Source organism: Palaemon carinicauda, chromosome 8 (assembly GCF_036898095.1).
Source record: "Palaemon carinicauda isolate YSFRI2023 chromosome 8, ASM3689809v2, whole genome shotgun sequence".
Classification (NCBI taxonomy): domain Eukaryota; kingdom Metazoa; phylum Arthropoda; class Malacostraca; order Decapoda; family Palaemonidae; genus Palaemon; species Palaemon carinicauda.
In genome coordinates, this window is record NC_090732.1 from 20,074,933 (window position 1) to 20,091,569 (window position 16,637).

The window sequence follows — 16,637 nt, forward strand, 5'->3', positions numbered from 1 at the left end:
TTTGATTTTCAATTGGCCAATCGGCCAGATTTTATTAGTATGACTTGGAGAACAAGTGTACCAAATCTTATGCCTGTGTCATTATTTGCATGCTTTTCTTGTTATCCCCACATTAAAGTATATTAGACACCTAGAGATACAGTTTATAATCTTGAGTAGTCAACGCTCTCATAACCAGAGAGATTGGGTTAAATTTTGTAGCGATAAAAAATATTAAGAAATAGAGATTACGTTTAAATTCTTAAGAGGCAAAACATTTAAAAGGCTAGATTTGATTTAGAATTTGAAATAGAAAAACTGTAATAGGGAGAGTAGCAAGGTTTACATTCAACAGGGGGTCAAAGCTTTCCAGAGCCAATAGATTAGACTTAAGGGACAGAGACTCATGCAATCAGAGACTATGCTTGAGTTCAGGTTCAGAAAACCCAGTTACGTGCCAAGAGGTTCGTTTTAAATTGCTAGGGGGCCAATTCTATAATGATAAAAGGAACTTGGTTCAAACACTAAGGGTAATGTTCAAGATATTGAGAGAGAGAGAGAGAGAGAGAGAGAGAGAGAGAGAGAGAGAGAGAGAGAGAGAGAGAGAGTCAAAATTCTGAGGATCCTGCAGCCATAACATAACCATAAAATTTTGGAGGGAAAGAAAGAATGAGGTTAAGCTTTCCTAGCAGCGGAGAGAGAGAGAGAGAGAGAGAGAGAGAGAGAGAGAGAGAGAGAGAGAGAGAGAGAGAGACTACCACAAAGTAGTACCTGCATAGTTCATTGTTATTTTTCCTGTGCCAGATTACCTGTGACATGACGTGACTTTTGCCGACCTCCTCCTAATTACCTACTTCCCCTTTTTATTTCTCTGTTGCCATTGTTAGTCGATGAACACGAAACTGGAACTGGAAGTACGCGTCTAAGGACAACGACCTGTTGTACCCGCCGAGATACTTCCTATTCCATGGTAAGTCGCATATTGATTAAAAATCAGCAATTCCTGGAAAAATGTTACTCGCCGTTCAAGTAAAAATCACACTAGTGCATATGTATTTTTTCAAATATCCAAAATGAGAATCTCCTAAAATTTCATTTTATGTGTTCATCATAATCCTTATAGAAAAAACAAGATCCTTTATTACATGGGATTCCCATAACAGTAACATTGGCCTAAATCAGTATTCCATTTTTCACACATTGATAAACCCTATGTGTTCCTATACTTTATGATACCCAACCTTCTGGTGTCTAAACTACTGATCCATGAAAAGAAAATCGTTCTTTTCTGGAGGTCAGTTAGCTTATACACAGGATACACTTGGGGACGTGAATGCCCCAACAGGATTAGTACCACAAAACTGAACCCATAAGGTGTCTGGTCAGGTGATAGTTGATTTTCTCAAAAAGGATTAATCGATCCAAACATGTAAATATTACACTGCACTGACCCTTGGCTGGCTTTCAGATGTGACCCCATATCAATCGGGTTGGCAAACATCATTCCAGAGCCACGGTCAGGTCACGCCCTAAAGGAAACTGAATACAATGGGAGAAGAAAAAACCTGGCCAGTTGGGTAATTTCATATTATCGTTGAGAGAGAGAGAGAGAGAGAGAGAGAGAGAGAGAGAGAGAGAGAGAGAGAGAGAGAGAGAGAGAGAGATTTCAAAATTTTGTGGTAGGTACCATTACCACTGCCTCTGGAACTATTAAATAAAAGGTGTGAAATAAAATTCTTGGGAAAACATAATAAATGGAGAAAGCTTAACATGATAATTGTATAAAGCAAGCGATAAATAGCCATTAAGCGTTTTAGAAAGTCTGTGTAAGTGACGTTTGAAATAAAAGTATAAACAAGTTTTATGGTTTGAAAAAAAATGCATAATACATCGTTGTATGCTACCATATGACACTTAGAAAGAACAATCCTCATCTTCGGCGATAAAAGTATATTTATAAATTAAATACCTAAAATAATTAATGTGAAAAAATACTAATCTTTGTAACAGGTTTTGTATGTAGCCCAAGTGAATCACGAGATCCTCATGGTCGCGTAAATTTTTTACCCTATATTTTTAATGCAAGAACATCTACTGTAGATATATATCAACAAAACTAAGTATTCAAAACTTCCAAGGTTTATATCATGAAAATAATAAAACTGCTATTCATTAAAATATTAACTATTTTACAGTTTCTTTTAGTTATCTGCAAAACATAAAACGATTAACCCCAGAATGTTTTGCTTTGTCTCTACACTGCAGGTGATGTTACGCTTACTAAAGGGCCTTCAAATCAGCTGTTATGTGCCCGCGAAGAAGCGTAACGCTGTCAAAGCCCTGGAGTGTGCATAACACATTGACTGTAGTACCAAATGATTCATTATGCTCTGTTCTCAGTGAAAGTGATTGTTGTGACCCGTTCCACATTCGATTCCCTACGACGAACGAAAAGGAGTGAAGTTCGCGGGAAGACAACATATCAAAAAGTTATCTGAAGCTTTGTGTTCCTCAAACGGTGAGTGTTCAAAGATGTACCTTTACTGAAATGTTGATGAGCGAAATTTCAATGCTGTGTCGAAGTTTGTTTCGGAGGGGAAGAATAAAGTGTACGAAGTGCAACCATAAATGAAACGTTAAGTGTAATTAAGATATTGATCTTAGGTGTTCGTGATGTATTTTTTATAAAACTCCATACTATAATAGGTTGTAGATACATAAGACCACACTATGGTGATTCTTTGTGTGTCGCAAAAGAAATATACATTAATTTCGTGGTTTTTGGGACGCAGGGGAAACCAAGGGACTGACTGCGTAATTATGAATATTTCGTATCGCTGGTGGATATTATAAGAAAACAATCTTGCGTTTAGCTGAATAAGATCTTCGATTTATAACATTACACATCCATATGACTGTACAGATCAAGTTTTAGCATTATTCAGTAGGTCTTATTTTCTACAGCGTACACAAGTCAATTACATAATATATTCATCTCTATGCCACTTGCATTCTGAAAGGAGGAATTGGTGGATATGATATAGCCATCACTGTTCGTTCCATACGGAGAAAAGTAGAAGGGAACTTGTACGTGAGTAAGTGGAACTCAAAACAAAGGATGTCCTCTGTAGCTCAGGGGACTCCTCTCCTGCTCCGTCTCATTTTTCAGCCTTGGGGGATTTCTCTCATTTTCTCATTACAAAAAGACAATTTAAGAAAATTGTATTTTTTTTTATTATGCAACCTAAACGGACGGCTGATTCCGTTTAACCATTTTAAAAATAAGACCCCGACGATTATTCATTTATAGTCTTTAACTTGAAAAGTACCAGGAAAAATAATGCATTCTGCGTGTTTTCTATTTAATTTTTACAAAAGGAATTTCTATAGAAATGGCAACAGCTGACACTGCATCCCGCCCCTTCTTTGCCGTTTTTATTTGGTGGTCATAACGGGAGTTGCGTACACTAGTAGAATGCGCCCAACTCAAGCTGCAACTCGGTAAAGTTGGTTGTCGAATACTCCCACGCGCCAATCGTATTTTCATTGCCATTTGTGGCGTTTCACCTTGGATCGTTTTCCTTTTCCCGCAACAATAAAGTTTATTTTGCTTTTTTGTTTTACAATGTTCCAGTTTTATAATCTCACATGCTTAAGAGATGCAATAAGTATCAATCATAAATGTTTCAAAATGATGGTGATGCTGATATGAACGAGGAATCTGAGCGATTGGTTAAACAATTCGAATTTTCCCTACTTGAAAACTCTCCTTCAGATGTGAGCAGATGGATGATTGCGTCATCCACAAGCTATAATAAACAAAGCTTTTTATTTTTACATCATATTACGTGTTCTTTTCATCATCGATATACAAAAACATTCCATGAATAGCAGATGCTGATAAAGCCAGCGTAATAAATTGCCACTTTTACATTGTGATTTTAAGCTGTATTTTTCAACAATTTATTTGTCTACATTTATTTTCATGATCTGTAGAATACTTTTCTTTTAATCCGATAACCATATATACAACTAATATACATGAACACTTAGAAAATAATAGATAAATTGTTAGATCCTTATATGGCAACGGTTTCGAGATATGTTTTTCAAGGTCATGTCCTGCAGGTATTGGAGTAAACTTCACAATGCGCAGTTAAGTACGCCCTACCCCAAAAGAAGCAATCTCGTTTTGCTTGTTTGATATTAGGGGTCGTCTTTTACACCCTTGTCTCCGTATAAGATGGTAGTTTTTTGTGCAGTTTTTATCGGGATTAATAATGCAACATTGAGTGCTTGCCATCCGCTTAGATGACCGAATTTGTATACTTGAAGGCTGCCTTCTGGAACGTATCGTTCGTCTATTACGTCAGAAATTATTCTGGAAAAAGAAGTATTCTATTAACCCTGGAAAAAGAGATAAAAATCCAGGCCAACTTTACATCAGAACCAAAAGACGATTTCTTTTTGTTACTTTAGTTCTTAAGTGTATTTTTCTCTTGCATAAATGTGACTTAAATCTAAAACATTTTGAAAAAATAACGGAATACAGCTCCTGGAAAACATAAACAATCGATATATAGGTGAACAAATAGTAATAGTAATGCGTGTTATAAATGACTATTGTTATATAGTTGACTTAAATAAAATAAAACGCCGAACTATATATATATATATATATATATATATATATATATATATATATATATATATATATATATATATATATATATACTGTATATACAGCGGGTGGAAGGACACATATCTTCGTCTTTAGTTCTGCAGTAGACTAGTAACGGCTAATGATGATTATATATATATATATATATATATATATATATATATATATATACTGTATATATATATATATATAAATGTGTGTATATAAATATTATATATACTATATATATATATATATATATTATACATATGTATATAAATATATATATACTGTATATATATATATATATATATATATATGTACATTATATACTGTATATATATATATATATATATATATATATATATATATATATGTGTGTGTGTGTGTGTGTGTGTGTGTGTAAAACTACGCAGTTTATAAACTAATAACCTCCAATTCATACCCTAACATTAATTCTACTCCTCATTAGGGATACACACTTTTAATGCTATTCCGAATGTACATATATAATGATGAGGGTAACAGATGTTAAGCTACTAACTATTACCCTGGATTGTAAGAGAAAATAATCCCGTTACATTAAGATTTAGAGTTACATAATGATACATACACACGCAGTATAAAAAAACATGAAACTAAGCATTTGATAGTGAATAAAATATACAGATATTCACAAACACACACACATTATATATATATATATATATATATATATATATATATATATATATTTATACATATACATATACATATACATATACATATATACACAGCCTACATGTATGTATGTGTATATGTACATAATTTATATATATATATATATATATATATATATATATATATATAATTTGTTTATAAACAGTATATACAATATATATACATATATATATTGAAAAGGTAATAAGAGAGCTATAATGAAAACCAGATTAAATTTATTTGATTATTATTGAAGTTAAAACTTAAATTTTTCAGCTTTGAAATTTTAATCGAGAAATGTAATAATCACGACATACCGATTCATATCTGAGGATATTTCCTTTCCTAGTTCATTGAGTACATATGTGTGTTTTGATCTTTGAAAGCGTCCGTAACCCTCATGGAATGGGTTAATTTTAAAGTGGCTCGTAAAAGAGCTCTTAAAAAGCAGATAAGGCCAGGGCAACCTTTTTCGTTGGTTCTGAAGAAAAAACTTTGTCCTTGTATTCCTATTCGGTGTCTTTAACTTAAGAATTATATCATATATCAAATCGCAATATTCTCAAATAAGGTTACTTGTGTTGATAACATTAAACTCACCAGCTCAACTATTCCATCTACTCAGGATTTTTCCTTTAACAATTACCATGAAAATTAAACATCAAACCGCAATATACTTAAATTTTTCATATCAAGGTCACTTGTCTTGATAACATTAAACTCACCAGCTCAACTATTCCATCTACTCAGGATTTTTCATTTAACAATTACCATGAAAATTACCCTTTGGAAATCATATAGTTTGACAATCAAGGCTCTTTAATAAAAATCTTTCCAAATCTCTAAACCTTTTTACACCAAAACATAGCACCTTTCCCATTATTATATATTATATTATATCATGCAATTAGTGTACCAAGCATAATTAACTACCCTCTCTCGATCTCTGACCTTAGCCAGGTATTGATTAACTATCGAAAGAGCTTTATCTACCAGTCTCACTCCGTCACTATATATGAGATTTTAGGGAAAGAAATTATTTTTTAATATGGATATGTATAGTATTTCAGGATAAATTTCTTCTAATATCTTAAATCTCTTTTAACCCTCGAAAAAACATTCTGAAGGAAAAGATTAATACTACTATATTTGGGTCTATTGTATTCAGTAACGATAGCATTTTCAGCCATTCACGCACGACCCTCATCTGGGCTATACTGGTTTGACCTAGAAACCACGATATAGATGACATCAGTCAACACGTAGAGATTTTAATTATGAATCAGGGCTAAATTTCGATTAATCCACACACATATATCCATACATACACACACACACACATATATATATAATATATATATATATATATATATATATATACACATATATATATACATATATATATATATATATATATATATATATATATATATATATATGCGGGTTTTTTTGGCCTTCGTGAATTTAAAGGTTTCGAAGAAATAAGCGAGATGATTATAGTTATTTCAATATGAAATACGAGACAGAAGAATTACAGACACATAATATTTATATGTAAACCATAAAAAAATATATGGTTGGAATTTGATTAAGTGACGCAGGTGGCAAAGTGGTTTATGGGGGAATAACAAGTATTTTAGTCAAGAAAGAAACTATGATGATTAAATATATCTAATAAAACAATTATACGTGAATTTTAAAAGGGAAAGGCTGTACATGGACCTACCAAAAATGCATCCAAGACTTATATTTGTAATGAATATTTTGCTGCTTTATTTCACAATGAATGGAGGGATGCAAGAGGTAAGAGAAAGGATGGTTGATCTGGGGATAGGAAAATGGATGATAAATTGAGTGTAGGCGAAACAGCACTGATTTGGGGATAGTAAAATAATTCCGCAGGCTTATGATACTATTTAAAAGTAGCAGAAATAGATGAAAGTTGTAAGTGAACATGAGAATGAGTCAATTTGTGAGGCTATTGGAAATCATGGAAAACAATGTGATAACGGAAGAATGAAAAGAATTAATTATCCTGATTTGATATAAGACGAGAGAAGAGGTTAGTCAACGGTGAAACGACGAATGCAGAAAGGGTTATGCATCAAAATTGGAAGAACGTTTCGGATTTGTCAAGCCATCTAGTTAAATCAAAATTAAACGAAAATGATCAAATCTAAATGGCATATAGAAAATCAAAATAGTAAGAAATATGGCGATATAAGAAAGTGGCACAAACATAAGCGAAAGTAAAGGGCAAAAAGGAGGATAGGTTGAATAAAATGGTGTATTATTCAAGAATATTAATAGGTAGTAGGAAAGAAGAATACTCTAAAGATGAAATGGAAGAGGCGTGGGAAATGAGGACCACAATATCCTCCTTGTGTAAGGGTTCAAACAAAATACCCATCATTGCACAGTGTGCAAAAGAGGGTTAACTGCTGATTAGTTTTTTAGGATGTGAAAGGGTTTGGGTATCGCCATAATCAGCAAAGCCACCCATACTAGGCTGGTTTGCTGTGAATGATCAGACAAAAATCTCCCACTATCATCTATCCGTACTGGTCAGCGTGGTGATGAAACTGACCAAACCCCAGACATGAATAAAGATATGTCTGAGGCATTTGTCCAGCAGTTGACTAGAAATTGCTGCATTTGTTGTTGTTGTACTATATTATAAATATACATACATTTATGAATGTATATTTAAACACATATATACTGTATATTTATGAATATATAAATATGCTTTTATATTTATATATGTATATATATACAGTATACACGATTGTATTCATACATTCATTAAAGGCTTCAGCATTAGATACTTGAGTCCATTATGCTTTCATAATTTTTCTTATGTACATTCACCAAAATTTTTATTAGCAAGGTACAAATGGCAGCCATGTTACCGAGGACTGTTAACACAGGACATCTTCCTTTCATGCTATATTTCTTCCTAGAATACAATCTACTTTCAATGCCTCGCCTCTTGATTCATTATCTGTGTTTCAAACTTAATATGATATAATAAGATTTCATATCTTAAACAGGTATTTTATACAGAATAAATTCTAAATTAAAGAAGGACTAATAATCCTTATCTATGCAGTATGTAATATTGAGAGAAGGATTGCTTTAGAATCTTTATTAATTAGATTTATTATGTATGCAGTACCTTTTCAGTCATCAATACTTATGCTATCATACAGTATTATATTTCAGGCACTTATAATGACAAAAAAGCCACAGTTTGTATCCTCTGAATAAATAGTTAAAAGTTAAGAAATCTGTATAGAATATATGAATGTATTTCACATATTTGTTTCTGAAAAATTTGGTAGTTTGAAAGAATCAAGAAACTGAGGAAGATAAGAGGTCCAAATTCTATTTGTAAATTTGCAAAACACTGACGAATATATAACGGAGACTACTCATATAACAATGAATAACAGAACATTAATTAGTACGCAAGAGAGTTTTGCTACAATGTCTCCTCGGAATACAATATTGAATCCTTCACCTATATATATGAATTAGGCCAGGTGTTGGGTAAAACACACAGACACACACACTTAAAATCAGACCAAAAGAGGGAATTATAAAAACACTTGCGATGACAGATATAAAGTTTTCAACTTACATTGGAAAGGAAAAACATTAAATCTGCGACGTCACACAAGCCATATTTATATAAGTAAAAGACCCTTTCCTAAGTAATGCTTGCATAATAATAATAAAAAACCTTGACGAGAGTAAGGCAGAGTAGCTGCGCCACTGGCAATCCACAGAATATGCTGCCATCAATGTCCATGATTTTTCTTAGATTTTTGCCTCGTTAAGAACAGTTTGACTTTTCTTTTAAACCATCTGTGCTACTTCGTTCGAATTACAATTGGTTTAAAATTTGTGCTCATTTGGATGAACTGGATAAATACGCAGTAGTTTTAAGTACAAGATTGATTTCACCATATGGTAAGAATTCAATCGAATATCACTCGATATTTGCACTTGTATAATTCGAAGAAAATCATAAAACTTTGGAGAGACGAACAAACATGTAGTCATTCATACAATCAAGTATTCTTTGGGAAATTAAGGTTCACGTGGCTGTCTGGCATAGCTGCTAAAAATCAAGTTCACATGACTACTGAAAGTCGACGAGAGCCTGAGAAAAATAATATTGCATAACTGCACAGCAAAAATATTATTCTGCTTCCCTTCTAATGGAGATTAGTTTAGCTGTGGGAGAAAATCAAAATTGGGTCCAATATACTTTAAGTTTCTTCAATATTTGACACAGTCAGGAAATTTTAAAACTATGGGAATAGATGACGTAATTTGGCGAGTTTTAACTTTAAATAATTGTCCTCCTAAACACTTTTCACCATACTTGATTTCTAAGAACTTATAAAGGGTATTTTTTACTTTTTTATTTTTTAAATGGATGAAGTGCTTCCCTTAAATGAAACGCATTTCGTCTGTTCTATTCCGAATCTGGCATATGTTGGCTCTCGCATCTAAACCGTAATCAACTGAACACTTGCTGCCTGTCTGGCAAACAAAACTAACTAACTACATCCAATCATGACAGCTTCATCAAAAACGCAATAAACACAAGTTCAAGGTCAAAATACTTGTATGAAAATATACCATGCGTCACATTTTTATATCATTATCATTACTATTATTATTATTATTATTATTATTATTATTATTATTATTATTACTACTACTTGCTCAGCTACAACCCTAGTTGGAAAAGCAAGATGCTATAAGCCTAAGGGCTCCAACATGGAAAACAGCCCAGTGAGGAAAGGAAATAAGGAAATAAACTACAAAAGAAGTAATGAACAATATAAAATATTTTAAGAACAGTTATTTCCAACGACTTGGAAATAACACACACACAAAAAAAAATAAACATAACAAACCTTAACGAACAACGCAGACGAAAAGGAAGGATTTCTATACGAAAATAAATGATTACTAGGTATACTCTTGCATGAACGTTCTTGCATTTAGCTTGGGGCCTTGGTCTCTTGCTCATGGATCGTAATACTACCTTTGGAATTCTGTGAATATTCTCTAACTAGTGTACGTGACCCGTCAACAGGACGGCTAACTATTAAGATGGATATGAACACAAACGCATCCCCTCTCACCAGGGTATGGCTACTCCCTCTAATCCCGAGTGACTTGGAGAGGGGCGTGACCGGAAAGAAATATCTCCCTTATATAATAAAGAACAAGTCTCTCTCTCTCTCTCTCTCTCTCTCTCTCTCTCTCTCTCTCTCTCTCTCTCTCTCTCTCTCATATATATATATATATATATATATATATATATATATATATATATAAATATATATATATATTATTTCCTGTCACGCTCAAGGGGGAGAGAAAGTAGTCATTCCTTGGTGAGAGGGGTTACACCAAAACCACACTATCCCACAAATTGTGGAAAGGGGGAGGGGGTGGGAAGAGTTGAATGTGTATGCAAGAGTGCATATCTATCTAAATATTTTGATCTCATTTTTGTTAATCGGGTACACCAGTATACATTATTTATATACCTATGTATGTATTCAGAGCCTTCCTCTTTATTATATAGGGGAGATTCTCATTGGATAACCTGTAAACTTTGGGTGAATGGCTTTTGCAAATAACACGCACAACGAATTAAATGGCATCTTTATTAAAGCAATCAATATACAGTACTAGTTTCCAGGTATAGTAAGCCAATGCACCATGATTTCCACGTACAGAACATTTGACTGGATAATATTGTTCTAGAGCATCGGATACTACGTTCAATCCATTTATAACGTCTATAAGGTTTCATGCTTTGAAAAAGATTACCTATTGTGTGGCAAATCACCTGTGTAAATAAAAAATTATTATCATTTTATATATATATATATATACATATATATATATATATATATATATATATATATATATATATATATATATATATACACACACACTGAGAAAGAGAGAGGATACATATATGTTTCTTTTCGGATAGTTACACGACTTACCCTTCCCAATTGTCAATCAATATATCTCAAAAGCGAGTTCCTATACTCAATTTTTTTTATAATGAGGCGCATTTGCACTGACTCGCAGCGGTGCCCTTTTAGCTCGGAAAAGTTTCCTGTTAGCTGATTGGTTGGAGTCATCTTGTCCAACCAATCAACGATCAGGATACTTTTCCGGGCTAAAAGGGCACCCCTGCGAGTCGGTGCAAATCTGCCTCCTTAAAAAGAATTGACTATAGGTCCTATGCCTCTCTCCGTCCAGGCTGCACGCCAATACATTCAGCTAACTATCGGGTACCTAATTTAGTTCTGATAGACAAGGGCTTAATGATCTTTAATGAAACCTTCGTATACCATTGGCAAATGTGGCAGTCGGATAATGGTCTGAACGGAGAGACGAGCTGGACATAACTGATTTTATTCAAACTACATAACAAGCTTACATACAAACGGTTTAGGATAGCAATGGGGAAAAAAAATAACAATGTGAAGCATGCAATGGCAAGCAAAAACAGTTTTTTCTATTATCAGTGCGGGAGAGAGAGAGAGAGAGAGAGAGAGAGAGAGAGAGAGAGAGAGAGAGAGAGAGAGAGAAAGAGCAATAGCATTACAGTGTATGGGCGTGCATTACATGGCTTCCCCCTTAAAAAAGACCTCCATGTGAAATAGGGCGCTCTGCCCTAGAGAGGTGAACTGTAGGCAGGTCATTTTGCCTGAGACACGTAGGTTTTAGGTAATCAATGGCGACCCAGTTTTCTTTTACACGAATGTTAATTAAGAAAGCCATCGGTTTGCAACGGATAACAAGGAAAGGGACTGTGTAAGTGGGTGTCAGTGGTGGTTTACCAGTGACGGTGCACAGGAAGGCGTGTTTAAATCTTCAGAGTTGTATTGCTTCGCTGGGGGCTTGTAACTCTGGCGGCAGGGAGTAAATTTCCCCACACCGTGACGTAGACGCTTGAGATGTCAGTAGAGATAGCAAACGGGAAAAATTCAGCAGGGATGACTAACGAGTTCCCATACACCATTTCAGCTGGAGAAACATTCAGGGCGTCATTAGGAGTTGCCCTTTATCCCAGGAACTAGGGAAGCTGAATAAACCAGTTGAGTCATTGCAGTGGAACATCAAAGCTGCTTTAGGGGTGCGATGAAAGCGTTCAACCATTCAACACCGACCAAAGCTGGTGTGACCGTGGTAGGACACCTGCCCCGTGACCTGCCGGAACGTGACAAAGCCTCCCACCACCAAGAGTAATAGCATTACAGTGTATGAACGTGAAGGAAATACACATGCATTACACTCATCTCTCCAATTAGTACTTACCCATATTGCAAGTGTAATTTTAATGTGCCCAATCTTCTACACTGGACAAACCCATACCTCACACCCCTACGTCTTTTCTATTTGTTACTGCGATGTTAGTAATTATCAGTATTCCTGCAATCTCTTAACCCTTCATAAAGGCTGTGGTTACTCTTCCCTAATATTTTAAATATGCCCTTTTAAAATCTCCATCTTTTAACATTTCTAAGACTTCTTCCTATGATTCTACTGTAAAGACCAGACCCATTACATATATCACATTCTAGCACCCTTCCTTTGGATACTCAATTTTAGCTTCTTTCTCTTATTATAGTTGATGAACATAGATTTTAATCTCAAATTCTGTGATATATCTACAACTGTCTATCATCTACAACTTGATAACAGTCATAACAGTAGACCAAGTCCGTTAATTAATCTCAGTATTTCAGAAGACCAGATAGCTGTAACAATCTTTAATTTCCAGAAACAAGCTCCAAAATTGGCATAACATTGCTCTTTTGATAAAGCCGTCAACATGTAAAAATCCACGATGTCAGCCATTTTACAAGATGATTGCCATTGAATATACAGGAATATTGCATTTCACAATAAAATTGCAAAATCTTATTCTATTTGAATGAATTTGGTGTTAAAGCATGCATTTTTCACTCTGCATAATCTGAATTTGGAATTCTGTACCTATTCACTCACTAACTTCCTTGTACCATGATTTCAGTCTCACAATGCCCATAGCACAGGCACCATCAGTCCAATATATCATTGGGTGTACATGAAAACTGTTGGCTAATATTTGTTTACCATACATTGTCTTGCTGTCTGGATGACAGCTGCTCAGTGCCGTTGCAAGCTAGGCCAAAGCAGTAGCATTTGCATTGACCCCAGTACTCCAACTTGCATCCACATTTGGTCAGCTGTTGACAACGCTCTCTGCAATAGTGCGGTTACTGACAGCATCTTCTTTCTTGATCACAATGACCACTCTGGAGTGGCCAACATGCAATTTTATCAGGGAGAAATTGGAAAAGCTAGGCGTAGTGATAATTTTCTCTCAAGAAATTTCCCAAGTTTGAAGGAATTTTGCCCTCCCATATCACCTTGGGTCCTCGCTTTAATCTTGTTTCAGCTTTCAGTCTAGATGCCTGGTAGACATTAAACACAATGATTGTACTCTCGTTTACTTCGTATAGTATGCTCATATTGTAGAAAGGACATTGAGCATTGCATACACTCTTTGAACATCTTAGAACTCTGTGGGGGCAGACTGTTCACCAATGCTGCACAATCAAAGATGATGGTGTAGGTGTCTGGCTCTGCATCAGGGGTTGTAACTTGGTTCTCAAAAATGGTAGTGAGGTGGAATTTATGAAAGATGTGGAGCTTTCTACCAATACTGAGGGATCAGGTTGTGAATGTGCCTCATGACGGAAGAACTCTTTCAAGTCACACTCTGCTCTGGCATGATATGAAAGGGTTGAAGAATAGTTGGCATTCTGGCTTCAGCAGTTTTTGCTTTAAAGAATTAACAGACACTGGTATCTGAAGAATAAAATCAGTGCAATCAGTTGAGTACGTCGACTATACTCCTATTGACTCGCAATTCTCTGGTTAATGTGGAACATTCGTCATAAATACATAAATGACTCTGATATATTTCTTTTTCATTGCAGAGTAAAATCATAAATGACTCTGATACATTTCTTTTTTTATTGCAGAGTAAACTTAGAAATGACCCAGATACATTTCTTTTTCATTGCAGCGTAAACTCAGAATTTACTCTGATATATTTCTTTTTCATTGCAGAGTAAACTAAAAAAATGATTCTGATCGATTTCTTTTTCATTGCAGGGTAAATTCAGAAATGACTGATACATCTATTTTTCATTGCAGAGTAAATTCAGTTATGACTCTAATACATTTTCTTTATTGCAAAGTAAACTCAGAAATGACTGATATATTTCTTTTCAACTGCAGAGTAACTTGCAAAAACTAAAAAATGTGATACGGTTAAAATTCTCTGGCATTGACGAAATTATAACTAATTCCTTAAAAATAAATAACATGTAGCACAGATCACGATCTCAGTACAATCTCGCCCTATCTTTCTTTTAGCGCTCGCCTCCCATCCAGCGCTGATGGTCGTAAAGTAGTATAAATTGAAGTATTTCCCTACCGACGTTATTTTCGAGTAAATGAATTCCCCAATGACAGCCAACCGCTTTCACCTCCCGCGATAGAACTGGCGCCTCCACAGCTGAATTCTCAAACGTGAAATCCAATTTAAAGACAGGCTCTAAATCCAGCCCCATCCTCTCTTCTTTCCCCATTTGTCATATTCTTTCGTCTACTCTTCTCGGTACTCTCTTGGCGTATACAGAAAGTCTTCAGCTTACAAACTTAATTGGTTCTAAGAAGCTGTTTGTAAGTGGATTTTTTTTTACATTTTGGCCTAAGTTATGCCAAATCTCACCCCATGCTTATGAATTCCAGCTGAAAAAGTCAATAAATAGTTGGGTTTCATATGAAATAAATAGCTGGTTATTACAAATGTCATTTTACTTAATGTAGTAAATGATATAATGTTGTTTTATCTCGATATTTCTGTATCTTATCTTTGCTTTTTTTTTTTTTCTAGTTGGATTTGTTTTTGTATCTCCTAATGTTTGTAAGACGAATGTTTTCAAGTTGGTGATCTTCTGTAATCCCTTACTCAGTGTTAGAGTATATTACATATTTATTTCTAATTGCCGGAAACATTTATCTCTTCCTCTTCATTTATTTCTTTTCCTCCCAATGCCTTCCTCTTGAATCCTTTCTTATGATTTCTTACTCCATTTATTGTCCACAAATTGCAATCGACATTTTGTTAGTTTCCTAAATGGATCTTTTAGAGCAACGATTGGAATGTTCGTATTCTTTAACAAAACTTTCTTAAAATTGCTTAAATTTCCATTTTAACATTATGTATAAATGTGATATACAAGACCAAAAATTATTTAAGTATATCAGTATACGAGAGAAGCCATGTGTTAATATTGTAATCTGGAAATCAAGAGACAACAAGATTAATAAAGGAAGAACAGTGTAAAAGATAATTAGGGTGTAGATGTTGAATGAAAATATAAGAAGAAACGTTCAAGCTGCTGAAACGAATGGCATAATATATTTATCGTGAAAAAAACAGGTGAAAAGGTGAGGAACATAGTGATACATATAAGTGCTAATAAGGTTACTGTAGGTAAAAGAATATATAGATGTTTTAAAATAGTCTGGTTATAAGTTGGTGAAACGATTATATAACTCAAAAGTTGAAAGTCATCGAGGAACACTTAAAAGGTGTTGCGCAGATAATGGAAGAGAAACTAAAAAGGAAGAGAACGGCTAGAATCGAGATACCTGTCTTCTCCTATCAGTGGTATGCTGGTGGAAGATGGCGAGATCCCTTATTTTATTACATTACAGGACTATACTTTTTATCATCAATTCCTATGTAACATTCAAATTACATATTTTTATACAATGGTATATATATTACTCACACACATATACGTATATATATATATATATATATATATATATATATATATATATATATATATATATATATACACACACATATATACATATATATATATACATATATACATATATATATACATATATACATATATACATAAATATATATATATATATATATATATATATATATATATATATATATATATATAATGTTTTCCATGCAATGAGTCAAGTTATGTTACAAGTAGTGGTACATTTTTTTTTTCAGTACCATATGGGTAGCACATTTTGGAGCCATCTCCCACAAAACACAAAAGCATGTCAAATCGAGAAAAATGGAGCACTGCAGTGTGTATTTGTCTGCAACACAACATTTCTCGGGAGCAAACAATTTCTTTTGCGGAAAGCAACC

The 16,637-nt window shown here is 34.1% G+C and overlaps 2 protein-coding genes across 3 annotated transcripts in view; both read left to right on the forward strand.

Annotated features, from left to right (window-relative positions):
* The window catches only part of LOC137645118 (serine/arginine repetitive matrix protein 1-like), a 50,825-nt gene that overhangs the window by 10,170 nt on the left and 24,018 nt on the right, over positions 1-16,637 (forward strand). The window contains exon 3 of the mRNA XM_068377954.1: positions 867-949. Within this exon, the coding sequence (XP_068234055.1) occupies positions 867-949 (83 nt within the window). The remainder of the gene's footprint in view (positions 1-866; positions 950-16,637) is intronic.
* Positions 2,354-16,637, forward strand: part of LOC137644844 (uncharacterized) — an 84,689-nt gene continuing 70,405 nt past the window's right edge. For both annotated transcript variants that reach the window (XM_068377734.1, XM_068377735.1), the window contains exon 1: positions 2,354-2,497. The gene's annotated coding sequence lies outside the window, so the exon portion shown is untranslated. The remainder of the gene's footprint in view (positions 2,498-16,637) is intronic.